Source organism: Miscanthus floridulus, chromosome 7, assembly GCF_019320115.1.
Source record: "Miscanthus floridulus cultivar M001 chromosome 7, ASM1932011v1, whole genome shotgun sequence".
Lineage (NCBI taxonomy): Eukaryota > Viridiplantae > Streptophyta > Magnoliopsida > Poales > Poaceae > Miscanthus > Miscanthus floridulus.
Window position 1 is genome coordinate 63,708,684 of NC_089586.1, and position 15,563 is coordinate 63,724,246.

General features: G+C 45.2%; 1 protein-coding gene across 1 annotated transcript; it reads left to right on the forward strand.

Moving 5' to 3' along the window:
• Nucleotides 1-13,901: 13,901 nt before the first annotated feature.
• On the forward strand, nucleotides 13,902-15,224 carry LOC136463324 (uncharacterized). Its single transcript, XM_066462328.1, has 2 exons — nucleotides 13,902-14,823; nucleotides 14,921-15,224. Exons 1-2 carry the CDS (start codon nucleotides 14,418-14,420, stop codon nucleotides 14,995-14,997), a joined length of 483 nt encoding a protein of 160 aa, XP_066318425.1. The 5' UTR covers nucleotides 13,902-14,417; the 3' UTR covers nucleotides 14,998-15,224.
• The last annotated feature ends 339 nt before the right edge of the window (nucleotides 15,225-15,563 follow it).

Below are 15,563 nucleotides of genomic sequence, written 5' to 3' on the forward strand. Positions count from 1 at the left end.
AGGTCAAACCTTGTGACCCTTGTTGAGAAACTTATCATGCTCTCAAGATCAAGATCACGTACACTCCACATATATCTGCTGCTCCTACACTAGAAGTATGCAAAAACATGTTTTCCATCCGCCTAAAAATGTTCTACTCGTACACTAGGAATAGACACAAAAATATGCTTGATAGGATAAATGTTCCATGTTATTGTAAATGTCTCTCTTGAAAAGTTTGAATTGCGAAAAGAGAGACATGGGTTATGCAAAAGTTATTTAGAAAAAAAGAGAGTATTGAAAAAATGGACAAGTGTCTGAGATATTGAAAACAATAGGTACTTAGATACCTACCCAAAAAAGAGAGAGATGAATAAGATAGCCCTATGTTTTCTTGCAAAAGTTTTCCAAGTTTCAATCAAGAGAGATATGTTTCAAGGAGCATAGTAGAATTAGGTTAGCCACCATATACACATCCATACACATGCACATCTTGATCTAAGAGTATGACTTTATAATATATGCAATGCAAATATGTTCTCATATTCATCCCTACCTTAGCTCCACATAAGCTTTTAGAAGTAGGTAAAAAGAAGGCAAAGTCATCAATGCCTTAGTGAGAATCCAAAAATACCATATATACAGAGTGATTGAGAGTACTACAAAAGGAGAAGGTAAGCTATGTTTTTGTTTTCAAAAATCTTAAAATGTTTCTCCATTTGACTTGACTGAAGGAAGATGGTGATCTATTTCAAGCTGTTTCATTCTTCAACCGCCCAAAGTTTCATGGTAGACACTTTGAATCCTATAGTGCATGCATAACTGGGAATAGTTTTATGTTGATGACTTGTTCCAAGGTTATTTCTTAAGTAATCCATCCTTTTATCGAGGATGAGTAAAAGCCTAAGTGTGGGGGAGCTTGTTGACAATAGTTAACATTCAACACAAACCATCAATATAACTTGTATAAATGGCTAAAAAGCATCACCAATGTAGACTTAAGGGTTTAAACTGACAAATTCCATGAGTTTTGGTGAATATGTGCTTTCAGCAGGAGTTAATCAGAAAACCACCAAGGGACCTATTCGTCAAAAGAAATCACGGAATTCCACCACGTAAACAGTGTGGGAAGACTCTAGAAGACTCCAGAAGGTGAATCATCAAAGCGAAAGCCCATGCCCCTGAACATGTGGGGCCAAGCCGACCCCACCTGCAGGTCGGTCGGCCTATGGGCCCCCTTGTCAGCCTCTCCTGTTGTTACGATCGGTTCTCCACCGCCTTAAGGATTGCATCTCCACTGTTTATTCAAGTTGGTTTGATCCGAGGGCTCAGGATTGATGCTCTGGGCTATATATACCTGCCTGCACCCCCCCCCCTCTAGGGCATGCCTCATTTGATCCTTAGAGCTAAAAAGCCAAAAAACCCTAATTCATATGTCCACCAGGATCAGGGCTAGCAATCAAGAGAAGATTAGTCCTCAATAGGATCTAGTCTTGTATTAGAGATAGTGAGATAGAGTGAGAGGGAAGAGTTTGGAGGAGTCCTGGCCTATCGGAGCTCTCTCTATGGCTTGTACCCTAAAGGAATCAAGTTTTTCTTGAGCTTGCTTCTGAGATTTCTCTAGTAATCGACTTCTAATTCAAGTAAGCATCTTGTTCATATTGTTCTTCAGGTTTGCGACTCTTTTTTTAGTACTTTAATCCTTGTAGCTCCTAGGTTAAAGTAGTATTCATAGTATAAGCATGGTGCTTAGACTTGGTTACTCATGGATGTACCCTATTTTTGGATCAGGTGGTAGCTCGCGAGGGTGACTTGTATAGCCTCGTTGAATCCTTTGTAGTCCACCTCCCAGTTAGTAGGCCTAGTAGGACTTTGTTGCTATAGGAAACATACTTTGCGTGTGTTTTCTCTAGTAATATCCCCATAATTGAACAATAGAAGACAAAGCTTACCGAAGTTAGAACTAGAAGACTTTAGCAGTCTCCTCTATTCTCTTATTATCTAGCCTTGATTGTGAAGTTGGGATAAGTTAGATTTGGTTATTCTCACACACATTTCCTCGAGTTTGATATAAAAGTGGGTACTCCCGATGAAGTACTACATCAGTTTATTATCCGTGCGCTTGCAGATTATTCTGTGTGTATTAATTTATACCAACATCTAACAATACCGATCAGCGTATTCGCGTATAGGGAATCAGATGGGTAGCATACAAGACACAAGAATTATACTAGTTCAGGCATGTGGTGTCAACTGTCTAGTTTGAAGTAGATCTCTCTGTATTCCTATGCTTCGGTTATAGGTGTTGCTGATTGTAGGTATGTGCTATAATGTAAACGATAGGATCCCGATCAGGGGACCCTACCCCTCCTTATATAGTCCAAGTGATAGGGTTACAGTAGATCCAATTGGCTAACAGATGTGTTTCCTAGTTTGTTACATGGAAAGCATGACAGAATGATTTGATCCTATCACCTAGATATGATGGTGCCGAATATCCATGGGATAACTTGATCTCCAAGCCTGCTGATGTGCTCGGCGTATGTGGGCCTCATTCCTCGTGTTCCTTGGCCTAGTAGGTGAGCATGGGCTAGATATATGGGTAGTGAGGTATCCTGGTCCCATATAGGCATAGGGGATCATTAGGAGGAACATAAGAATGTCTATTCTACTTCTCTATCTTATTATGCTTCACCGTAGCCTATTTATGATGGTGTGGTGGATGATAGTAAGATTTGATTGTTGACAACTGCATGCATGCACTTCAGGTAGGTGCATCCCATGGTCTGAAACGGATGCAAAGATTAAAACAAATATCATCAAATCATGCTACACCACTGCCGAGTCAAAGAACAACCCAGTAGTAATGCTCTAGCATCATTGCTCGAGGAGCACTATTGCCCCTGTCCATGTCACTATCTCTTCATCCTCGAGGAGCAGTTGCCACCCTAGCCCTGTCCCCATCCCCTCTGGCCCAAGGAGTGCTTCCACCTGGCTCGCCCCCAGCCCATGTTGCACTGTGCCCACCCTGTCTCCCATTAAGTTGGCACTAGCCCGAGCAGAGTTACTCCAGGCCCATCCTCATCCCCTTTGACTCGAGGAGCATTATCCCGTCCCCTGCCTATGGAGCAGCCACCACCGCCATGTCCCACACCCTCTCCTTCAACCTAAAACAAGACGCCCCAACGTACATTGCTATTTTATTATTTTTCTACTTTCTAAAATACTATGAATATGTTTATCAATAATACCACTTATGTGTCATTGAATATTGCAATACTTTAGTCTACCATAGAGACACATGGACATGATATGTTTCTATAACATTTATGATCCATTGATCTGTTCTACAATTTTTATTGACAGTGATGGTTTGTAAATTATATGCAATAATACTATGAGGTTCCTTATTGTCCTTGCTCTTGCTTTTATGTATTGTCTAGGATAAATTACATGTGTTTCAACCTCAGAGTACATTAGGTACAGGGACCTCCACCTCCACCTCCACCCAAGGCACCTGGATTTTTCCCTTGATCTATGCCATTCGGGCTAACTCTAGCATGGACACAATTCTTGTTTTTGACCATAGTAAGAAATCTTATGTTCTATTCAATTTATACTTTTTAGATTTTGTTACATCCTAGAAATTTGAGCCGATTAGATTTTTGTGACACACTATGGTTTCTCAAAGTGCATCAAATTAATAATATGACAACAAGCTTCCATGATGGAGAGTCATTTCAGTTTCATCAATTTCACCATTGGTGCTAGAGGCGGTAACGCCGTAGAGATGTCTCACTAATTTCCATAATGGGAATGACCGCACCCTATCAAATAACTAATGAGAAAAATGTGATGAAAGCATGTATGGAGGTGTTTGCAACTAGTGGATACTATACTCTTGGCATCTCATCCATTCAGATACAAGATTTACATGAGGACAATCCAAATGTGGCAGTAATTAACAAATTCTCAGCATAAACAAAAATGATATGGTATAATGACTTACAGTGTATTATGATTTGATGCATGTTGTGTGTAGCGTCCATGTCATTCTAAGTCAAGCGGTTGAGCAACTTAGTAACCACTGGTACTATATAAGATCAAGGCCCACCTCACATGGATTGTAGGGGCATTTGTATTTTGCTTTTAGTCCAAGCGCATGTGCAACGCCTCTAGTTTGTTCAATCCTTGGTAGACCTTGTGCTCGGACATATAAAGTAAAAGGGGATGCACTAATACATACGCTGATATACTTAAATGATGTGCTTGGTTACACAATCAGGGATGTTCACTACATGGAATATGTCATGGTATGTAATAACTAGTTCCAGTGGGTGTACTCCACTTTTCTATAGAGACTTTGGTTTGTAATGACTCCATCTCTACTTATTAAGTATGCATATGCGGTTTTCTAACTATTGTACATTCATATATTAAATCTTGTAAGATATATATGATTTATTAGTGATATTGAATGTAAAATATTAGATAACAACCTCTACTTAAATTTAGTAATAAAGTATATAAAAATGGGAAAATGAAGGTTATAGTGCCGGTTGAAAATACTAAACCGACAGTGGCCCCCCACAATAACATTGTTGGGTACATGTTAGATCCGATAGTGATCCTTATTCAATTACTATCGAGTCATGTCCATGAACGGTAGTAATAGCATTGTTTTATGGGGTCCCTTGTTTTATTGCCGGGTCTAGGTAGGCTCTATTATTGTCGATTGTCCTATGTCAAATTCAATTTCGATAATGATGCTAGATTTAGATCTAACACTAATCTATGGATTCAAAGTAGTGATCAAGAGCACAAATCGACAACAACAATCTTCACGATAGACTTTTCTAGATACATAATTTTTATTATGCACTTAAATCACTACCGGAGGTGGCTTCTTTGCCGAGTGCCTGAGGCACTCGCAAAGGCCGATATACACTCGGCAAAGGGCGCTCGGTAAACAGTTTATCGGCAAAGACCTCTTTGCCGAGTGCACTTTATCGGGCACTCGGCAAAGGCTTTGCCGAGTGCCAATCTGATACTAGGCAAAGAAAAGTGGTCGTGACGGCGAGTGCCACCGTGACGGTGGCTTTGCGGAGTGTCAAGGTCAAGCACTCGTCAAAGGTACCCGCTTTGCCGAGCATCGTTGACTTAGACACTCGACAAAGGTGGCCACTTTGACGAGTGTCGCCGACAAGACACTCAGCAAAGTGGCGACATTTGCCGAGTGTCTGGCCCGTGGCACTTGGCAAAGCATGTTCCCAGGTAATTCCCAGATGGTCACTTTGCCGAGTGTCATGGCCATTGCAATCGGCAAAGTGACTGAAAACAGCCTGTTTATTTTTTTTTACATCCCATCTAAACAAACAGAAGATATATATAACAAACATCACCAACATCACATATATATCATCAACATCACATATATATCACCAACACCACATATATCACAAACGTCACATGTCTCACAATATATCACAAATAAGTTCACAAGCAATCCAAGTGCTCCATCATCGTCAACCACAATTGCAAATAGAAGTATCATTAACAACCACAAGTATCATCACTAATTTGGTGAAGGATTCGCTGAAGCATGAGGATTGTTCAATGTCGCCGATTGATTCTGCACAAAGGAGAAGAGATTGCATGTGTGAGACAAGATAAATATATACCATACATGAATAAAACTTTTATACTCCACTAGGTTTGACCGTAAGCATGAACATACAAACTAAAACATTTATACTCACATGAGTAGAATAGTGAGGAGGTGGAGGTGCAGCAAATAGCGAAGGTGGCGGAGCTACACCCATAGCGGCACCAAGACTTTGCATGTACTAAAGAATCTCCACCATCCTCCGCTGCTCGGCCTCCCACTCAGCCTCCACCCTCTCCATCTTTGCCTGCATCTGCTCCCGTATCCTCCTCTCTTGTTCTAGCTGGGCCTACAATATATTCACCCCAATGTTACAATAATGCAAAGGAAAGGTATGAAAAAAATAATGAACGACAAATAAACCAGGAATAACCTCGAGTGCCTCCACCTGGTGGTGTGAAGTGTCCTACCAAGGTCGTATGGCCGGGCTCCTGCTCGTGCTACTTGCTCGAATCTGGGAGAGACTAGGAGTAGCGGCCGAGTCGATTGCGCCGTTGCCAATCCAGTACCGCCCATGCTTCTTGCCTCCGCCCACCCTCATGATGACTTCTCCATTAAGGTCCTCGGTGCTCGGATCGTACTCTGATCCATGGACCTCCCTTGCCATCGATGTGTACTCACTGAGGCGGTTGTGGACAGTCACATTGCTATACGCCTTGGGCCCATCCTCTAGGTTGTAGTTGACGTTGGACTTCGCCTTGCCCTTGTGGGCCATAGCAAATGCCTTGAAGATGGAGCAAGGCTAGCCACCATGTGACGCCGACTGTGAGAAAAAATGCAAGATGATTAGAAATCATGCAGAATTGAGCGTTAGAATAAATAAATGAATTTGCGTACCCATGTTTCTGTGTATCCGCTAAGGCTATGGCTGCCTTGATGGTGTGCTACACCTGGCATCATCCAATGCCGCTCCCGGCACAAGTTGTGTGTCTCCTCCCACATGCGTGAGCACCACCTGTCCACCATCTGTTCCCAGCACTGGGGATGCGTGGCGCACCAATAAGGAATCATCTATAGGCCATCAAGTACATGACATATCAGAAGACAAAATTAAGCCTACTTAATCTCAAAAGGAATCGGTGTTAATGTTCTGTATTTACCTATAGGTACAGGTCCTGGGTCAGCATCATGGATCTTGCGTCCCTTTTGGTGACCTTCGTTCCAAGGACGGTCCTATGGTAAGTTACGATGGCCTGGATACGCGCCTCGTAATGCATGTCCACAACGAGTTTTTTGCAGCATTTGGTAGCCACCGCATCTGCCCTGGCCTCATGTCTGTCCTGGCATCTAAAGAAATCCTGCATACAAACATGATGTATCCATTCATTATTTCAAGAATGTATTGAGCAATGTAGTGCGAGGAAGACTTACCCACAGCTCTTGCTCCACCTGCTCTGCCTTGTTGTTGAATACCCTATGGGCCCGATCTGCAGCATCGGGGGCGGTGGCGTAGCGGTCAAACGAGTAGGCCAGCCCCGTCACTCTGGCATACTCAACTAGGCTAGGGAAGTTCTCCTTGCACAGAAGACCGAGGATGCCATTGACTTGGCGTGTGTGACCAAGTGATTAAGAAAAATTATTAATTTCTATTTTGATTTTCAACATATCATATAAAGTAGTGATAACATCTAAAGTTACTTACTTTTCCCCCTCGGGTCGAATCAGCGGGCATCCCTCATGAGGTATCGATCGCTGAGGGAGGCTTGCGGGACCTCACAAGTAGACGCTCGATGAACTAGAGTAAGCAGAACCTCCTGCTGTCGCCTTGTCCTCGTCGTCCTCTTGCGCGTCCTCCTGTGCCTCCTCGTCGTCCTCCTGCGCGTCCTTCTACGCCTCCTCGGTGTCCTCCTGGGGCACCTACTCCTCCTCCTCACGCGACGGGGCAACAGGCGATGACTCCCTCCTATGGCTGCTCCTCCTCCTACTTTCCCCCGGTGCAGCGGTCCTTGTCCTTCGGTACAAGGACGTTAGCTTCCTCATCCCACCGCCCACCATCTTTGTTCAATCACCTGCGATTAAAAAGAGTAAACCAATAAGCACAGATAAACAAGAAGTACTTAGAAATAGATGCAAAATAAACAAAACATAATTACAAAATAACATAGTATTACATGTATTAGAAATAATCTTCATGATCGGGATTAGCTGGATCATAAGTCTCATCATCACTATCAATCATGTCGAAATAATCTACACTATCTGAATGAGCAATGTTGTCATTGTCATTGTCTAAATGTAATCGCTCAAGCATTTGTAAGTCCTTCACATTTTGCACCTCATCTCCAGCGTCCTCTTCAATAACTGTTTCATTGTCTACTTCCATTTCGATCATTTTGGTTAAGTCTATCTCAAACCTTCCTTCTAGTCCCTCTTCTTGAAAGAACTCTCCGTCATATGTGTTTGGGTCTAAGTTGTAATCTTCATCGTTTGGGACAGGTACTTTACCATGTGGCGATACCCTATGCACAATATCCCAACCCTTAAGATGCCTTATGGTTTGACACGCATATGGGAGATAATAAACTTGGGTGGCCTGTTGGGCCACAATATAGACATCGTCTCCTGGTAAGACGGAATCATGTTGAATTTCGACTAGCCCAAGATTAGAATATGTCCATCTCGTTACTTTAGGATCAAACCAATGGGATTTGAATATGACAGGATTAAAAGGTTTGGAACCATGAAACTTGAGTTTGTATATTTCTTCAATTCTTCCATAATACTCGACCTCATCAACGTCGGGCGTAAAAACTCAGGAACTTGTGGTTCTTCGATTGGGCCGACTCTACTCGTAGCTTGTTGTGCGAAAGCGATATCCATTCACGTCATAACCAGAAAATGACCTGACCCTATAGGCAAAGCCATCGGCAACCTATCTCAACTTGGCACGCATAGACGCATCCCTCTGGCCCTACAAGCTCAAGCAGGATACATCGTTATATTATTCGCACGTACGATTAACTTGGAATGTCAAACTAAGTACGAGCTAAATTGGACGGTACCTTCTGTTTGAACCAAGAAATGAAATCAGGCATTCCATTTCTCGCACCCTATCTAAGAAGGGTATCTACTTGCTGCAGGGTAGGATCCCATGATTGATGCTAGAATTCATGAAGAAATTCCTTGTACCAACGAGAAACAAGGGGGTTGGATGCAAAATAGTGACGGCGTATTTAACAAGTTCGTTAAGAACTTACTGCATGTACGGTGCCACTTCATCAAGGTTGGTCAACACATATAGCATGATATGGTGCCATTCTTCATGATTCAAGGTCTTGGGGGTCGATGCACTTTCGCTTTCGAGTTGCCCTCAGAAAAGGCTGAGGTTCGATTCATTTTCACCAGCATTGTAACGAGGGGGTGTATTATGCACGCTAGGGAGGTTGTCACCATAGTATGTTGTTGTGAAGTTCGCCATCTCCTCCAGGATGTATGCCTCTGCAATGGAAGCCTCGATTTTGCATTTATTTCTACATTTCTTTCAAAGAACCTTTAGACATCTCTCGATTGGATAGCACCAACGGCCCTGCACGGCCCCCCCATTCGTGCCTCATACGGGAGGTGCAAAATCAAATGCTGCATCAGATTGAAGAAGCCAGGTGGAAAGATCTTCTCCAACTTATAGAGCAACACAGGTGCCATTCTTTCCAAGTCAGCAATCACGGTCCAAGATAACTCCTTGGTACAAAGCTGGCGAAAGAAATAGCTCAACTCTGCCAGCACTAGCTAGACATGCTCAGGGACATAGCCTTGAACCATCACCAGAAGAAGCCGCTCAATCCATATGTGGTAGTCATGACTCTTCATCCCTAAGACTCGCATAGTAGATAAGTTCACTCCCGTCCTCAGATTAGCTACATACCCATTTGGGAACATTAACGTCTGCATCCATTCTAGACTTCCCTCCTTTAGGGCTTGCTCAAGACAAAATCGGCCTTAGGCCTTCTCCATGTCTTGCCGCGACTAGGAGGCTTCATATGTTGGTTTGGTCTATCGCATAACATTGCCAGATCCACTCTAGCCTTAACGTTGTCCTTTGACTTATCAGGAATGTCCATGATTGTTGCCCAAAGTGCCTCGGCGACATTCTTTTCAGTGTGCATTACATCAATGTTGTGTGGAAGGAGAAGGTCATCAAAATAGGGGAGCCGAGTCAAGCCCGACTTATGAGTCCACAAATGTTGCTCTCCATATCCCACAAAACCACCTTCTGGATTGACCACGAGACCATCTATATGTTCACAAACCGTGGCACCAATCATTATCGGTGGTGCAGGGTCTATCACTACAACACCTTTCGTAAAGTTCTTGATGTCTCGTCTGAATGCATGGTCAAGAGGGAGGAATTGTCGATGTTTGTCGAACGATGAATACTTACCACCCTTCTGCAACCAAATGAACCTCAGACCTTCCTTGCATACTGGACATGGAAACTTCCCGTGAACACACCAGGCATAGAATATCCCATACGCCAGGAAGTCATGCAGGGACTAGTGGTACCAAACATGTATTTTGAAGTTTTTCTTTGTAGCTCGGTCATATGTCCATACCCCTTCCTCCCAAGCACGGACCAATTCATCAATCATAGGCTCCATGAACACACCCATATTATTCCCCGAGTGTTCAGGAATTATCAACGACAAGAATACGTTCTGTCGTTGAAAGCATATGCCGGGGGGAGATTGAGGGGGATAACGAACACGGGCCAACATGTGTATGGGGCAGCCATCATTCCATAAGGATTGAACCCATCTATTGCCAGTGCAACACGTACATTACGAGCCTCTTTAGCTTTCTCATGATGAATGCCATCAAAGTGGGTCCATGCTTCACCATCGGATGCATGTACCATCCTATCAGGATTGTATCGTTTGCCATTTTTGTGCCATGTCATCTGTTTCATGGATTCCTCGGTCATGTATAGCCGTTGGATCCTCGATATGAATGGAAGGTGCCGTAGGATTGTCACGGGAATGTCAAGCTGCCTCTTCTGGCCATACCTCCAGGAACCTAGAGGATTTACAATTTGGACAGTACTTTGCTTCCACATATTCTTTCCTAAATAGGATGCACCCCTTCGGGCAAGCATGTATCTGCTCATACGGCATCTTAAGTGCACGAAGGAGTTTCTATGACTCGTGCATGCTCTTTGGCAGAAGGTGATCCTCCGGAAGCAGGCTGCCAATAACTGTCAACATACCATCAAAGGCGTCTCGACTTAGGCTATACTGGGACTTTAACGCCATTATGCATCCAATGGCATCCAGTTGAGAAACCTTTGTCTGGCCATGAAGGGGTTTCTATGCCACGGCAAACATGTCATACAACACCTTTGCGGTTGCCTCTGGCTCCTCCTCCGTACGTCCTTCAGAGAACTGTGCCTCGTGATAGTCATTTAACATGTCTGCTACCCCGGCATCAGCATCATAATCCTCGATGCGTGGTCTCACCACCTCCTCTCTCATATGATCGGCTTCACCATGGTAGACCCACTGGGTATAGTCTGTCATAAATCTATTCTTCCAAAGATGTTCCCCTATGACCTTCTTCGTTTGTCTTTTCCTGTTTGCACATTTGCTGCAGGGACAACAAATTTTACTCGCTCCTTTAGCAGCCACGCCAAATGCCCATTCCAAGAAAGCATCGGTCTTGTTGATCCATTCATTGGTGACCTGACCTTGACTTACGCGGCCCGTGTACATCTACTCATGGTCCTCCATCCTCTAACATATATAGCGACGAGTAATACAAACATCAATTGCATCTACACGACGTTCCTACTATCTAATAGGTGAGGATAGGTCATAATCCTCATAATCCCACGTGAGGATGTGTATGTGGGGTTAGTTTCCATGCTCTATTCCTATCCGAGATAGAATTTCGACAGCACCTTCCCACTGTTCTCTAAATACACGTCCTGCCAGGGAGAGTGTGTATCCGGAGAACAATAGGGAGATGATGCCGAAACTCTATCTCGGATCAGAGCAGACCATGAAAACTAACCCCACCTACGCATCCACGGGCTATCCAAAAAACGTGGATAATTCGAAACAGATACAGTTTTAGATATGGAAATATCTGCATATTTCCAACCGTATCTCTTTCGAACGGGAGACGCCTAACTGGATTATGTGATCTACGACCATGATACAAAAAGAGGGGTTATACCTAGGGTGGCGGTGGAGTCAGGCTAGCGGGGGCGTGGCGGGTCGGTGTAGTGGCGAGGCGACGCGGTGCACGCAGACCCGTAGCGGCGAGGAAGGCGATCGGGGTCGCCGAGGTACTCCGGCTCCGCTCCGACGGGCTCTTCTCTACAAAAAAAAGAAACATAAAACTGTCAATACAAAATTTCGACCGCACCTCCCCTGCACGGTGAGGTTTCCAAAACCTGCAAGAAAACTAACGGCACGATGGCCGACATGCACATATATATGAACGGCACGATGGCCGACATGCACAAGATTATATCCAATCGCATATATATAACAATGTCACAACAACTCCTACGACTACCACCACTGCTACTCTACCACTACTACTACCGCAACTACTAGTAATACTACGACGACGATGGTAGGGCATACCTAGTGGGCGTCGTAGGGCGGCGGTGGTGAAGGGGCCAAGGCACCGGTGGACAAGGCAATGGCTAGAGAAGCACCGGGGACAACGCAGGCGCAGGCGGGGTCGGCGGCGGCGCGGGCGCGGGCGGCGGCGGGGCTGGCGCCTCCTTCTTCTTCCTCCTTCCTCCTTCCTCCTCCTCCTCCTTCTCTTCCTCATTCTTCCTCCTCTCCTCATCTCCTCCTCCTCCTCTCTTCCTCCTCCTCCTCTGGCGGCGCGGCGCGGGGGGGGGGGGGGGGCGGCGTGGGCGAGGGCGGCGGCGGCGGGGCTGGCGTGGCGCTGGTGCAGGCAGCGGCGGCGACTTCGTGAGGAGGCCGACTTCGGTTTGCAAGCATCATTCGTCACAACTTGCGCGAAACCTCCTTAATTTTTTATTACAGCCAACACATATGGATATCTTGACATCTTGACAAGTTTCATAATTTTTGGACTTCATTTGCTTTTTATAGAATTTAAAAACAACTCGACCGCAAGTTCGTGGTCATGTTTCGTGAACATGATGTTCAAAATTGGTGGTCTGTTCCTAGATACGGCCTCACATTATACTAAATAACATGAATATCATTTTTTCATTCAATTTTTTCACTATTCGAATGACTAGCAGTTATAATTTGAATTATCTAAGAAAATTCAATTAAATGAAATAACTTAAAGAAATATAGAAAAAAGTCCGAGAAATATGCCACATTAGAACATAGAGTACCAGGTATTGTCTGAGAACTGCAGAAAAAGTTTGGAGGTCAAAAGTGAAAAAAATATATGGTTTGTCGAGTGTCAAAAAATGACACTCAACAAAGGAGCCTCTTTGCCGAGTGTCAGGAGAAGACACTCGACAAAGGAGTAACGGCGGCTGTCGGCCGTTAACGGCGGCAGTCCTTTGCCGAGTGTTATTGTTTGACACTCGGCAAAACTGGTCTTTGCCGAGCGTTATTCTTTGCCGAGTGTTCGGCACTCGGCAAACCACCTTTTTGTCGAGTGCCATTTATTTGCCGAGTGTTTTCTATATGGCACTCGGCAAACAGCCTCTTTACCGAGTGTCCGATAAAAAATACTCGGCAAAGTCTGGAACACTCGACAAAAAAGCCGTCTCTTATACACTATACATGATAAGAACAATATGTCTAAAAAGACAAACCGTCTTATAATTTAGATCTCTTTTGTTTTTTGTTTATGTTTTACATATGGCTTGGGCCTAGATTCATCGATCGCTCCACTCGTTAAGCACACAACGAGACATAAGGAAAATGGAAAATGGTGGCCTGTAACGACGCACCGACATGCTATTTCAACTCAGGGCTTGTTTGGATACTCAATTATTGACCTCAATCCAGGTGCGTTGAGTTTAATACATGGGCATCAAACAAAGCTTTAGCCTGTTTTTTGGTCAGTCTAAAAGCAGATTTTCACAACGTAGCTTTTAGTTAAATTTGGTGCACTGCAGGTAAGAAGCTAGCGGTGAGGATTGATCTCCGCGTCCGTCCATCGTTACGGCCGGCCAATCTTGGTGGCAAGCTCACCCGTACACGGACATCTGTCTTGCCACTGCAGATTTGCTTTTCATAGGAGGTGGGTGGACTGGTGGTGGTGAGCGCCCTGTTTCCTGGGAACAGGAGGGTCTCCGTCTTTTCCCTTATTCACCGTCAACACGTACAAACAGGAGGAGACCCTCCTCCCCTCTCTCCGGCGACGATCGCCGGCGCCCCCCTCCTCCGAACGCCGCAGCTGCCGTGCGCCCGACCGGTGACGGCGGCAGCTGCTACGTGTTCTTCGTACACCGCACACTCAACGGAGGAGGATATATACTATAGTATATAGCTAGAGTAATTATTAGTTGGTAAGCATGGATCGATTGGACATGATGGAAAACATCGATGGCCGTCGGGTGATGACGAACAAGCCGCGCATCGAAGTTCACTCCTCGTCGTCGGACGACAGCGACAGGGAGAGGAAGAGGGAGGAGGATGAAGCACAGCAGGACGAAGTAGCCGAGGCGAAGAAGACGCCCCCGCTGGGTTGGAATCACAATCACCACGAAGCGGCCGGCAGCGTTGGCAATAACAGGAGGCGGCTTCTATCGAAGCAGCTGTCAATGAAGGAGACCACCAGGGAGGCCAAATGGGAGAAGCGCCAGCGGTAGATACTGCGGCGCAGCAGCATGGTATCGGTAAACGACGACGGAGGAGGCGGTGGCAACAAGAGCGCCGTCGAGGAACGGCATCATCATCATCATGTTACGAGGTCTTCGTCGGAGCGCGCAATGAGGTGCCTGACCGACGAGGACCTTGACGAGCTCCGGGGCTCCTTCGAGCTCGGGTTCGTATTCGACGAGGAGACCGGCGGCGCCCAGCTCCGCGACACGCTCCCCGCCCTCGAATTCTACTTCGCTGTGAACCGGCAGCTGTCGGACCCCAAGCTGCGGACGCTGGCGGCGGCGAGCCCCACGTCGACGCTGTCGGCCGTGTCATCGTCGTCCACTCTCGCCGACATCCCGAGCCCACGCAGCCCCAATGCCAGCGCAACCGCGTCCGGCGGCGCCGACGCATGGAAGATTTTTACCCCAGGTACTGTACTGTAATAAATTACACACGAACACCTGCTCTCATGAAAATCATTTGAGCTGTCTTTCCATTAAATAATTCTGAAGCATCATGCGTGCAGGTGACAACCCTCAGTTTGTGAAGACGAGGCTGAGGCACTGGGCGCAGGTGGTGGCTTGCTCCATCAATCACGGCTGATAAGACAGAGAGAGACAATTAGCAATTCATCTGATCGGAAATCCTCATCGCGCGCCACGGATGTCCTGTCGTCGACCAATATGTATAGGTGCGTGGCCAAATTAAAATGAACAATTGACGAATTAACCAGGAACCAACTGATGTAAACGCGTGGTCGCCATGCTGTTGTCTGTCATTCCTCGTGTACAGAAGAAGAAGCTTAGTGCGTAACATGAATTAATGGTACACTGATTCTATCATGTTACGTCTATTGGTGTCGTCCATAAAGTAGAGATGGTTTATTCCTGCTTGCACACGATGCTAACTCGAGTTCACACCATGGTACCGTACGGCAGCCCTCTACTAATCAACTTCGACATTTTGGAACATGCATACCACGAGCAATACTGAAAATATGGGTTCACAAATGACACGACGTCCCATATACTCTCTCCGTTCAAAAATAGGTGTCGCTATGGTATACATGTCGATCAAACTTTGTTAAGTTTAACTAAATTTATAGAAAAAATACTAACAACATTTCTATCAATAAATAAGTTTGTTATAAAAATAAATTTAACGATCTA

Coding starts and splice junctions, on each gene's coding strand:
- LOC136463324 (XM_066462328.1), top strand. CDS start 14,418: ATGGTATCGGTAAACGACGACGGAGGAGGCGGTGGCAACAAGAGCGCC. Junction 14,824..14,920: donor ATGGAAGATTTTTACCCCAG/GTACTGTACTGT, acceptor TCATGCGTGCAG/GTGACAACCCTCAGTTTGTG.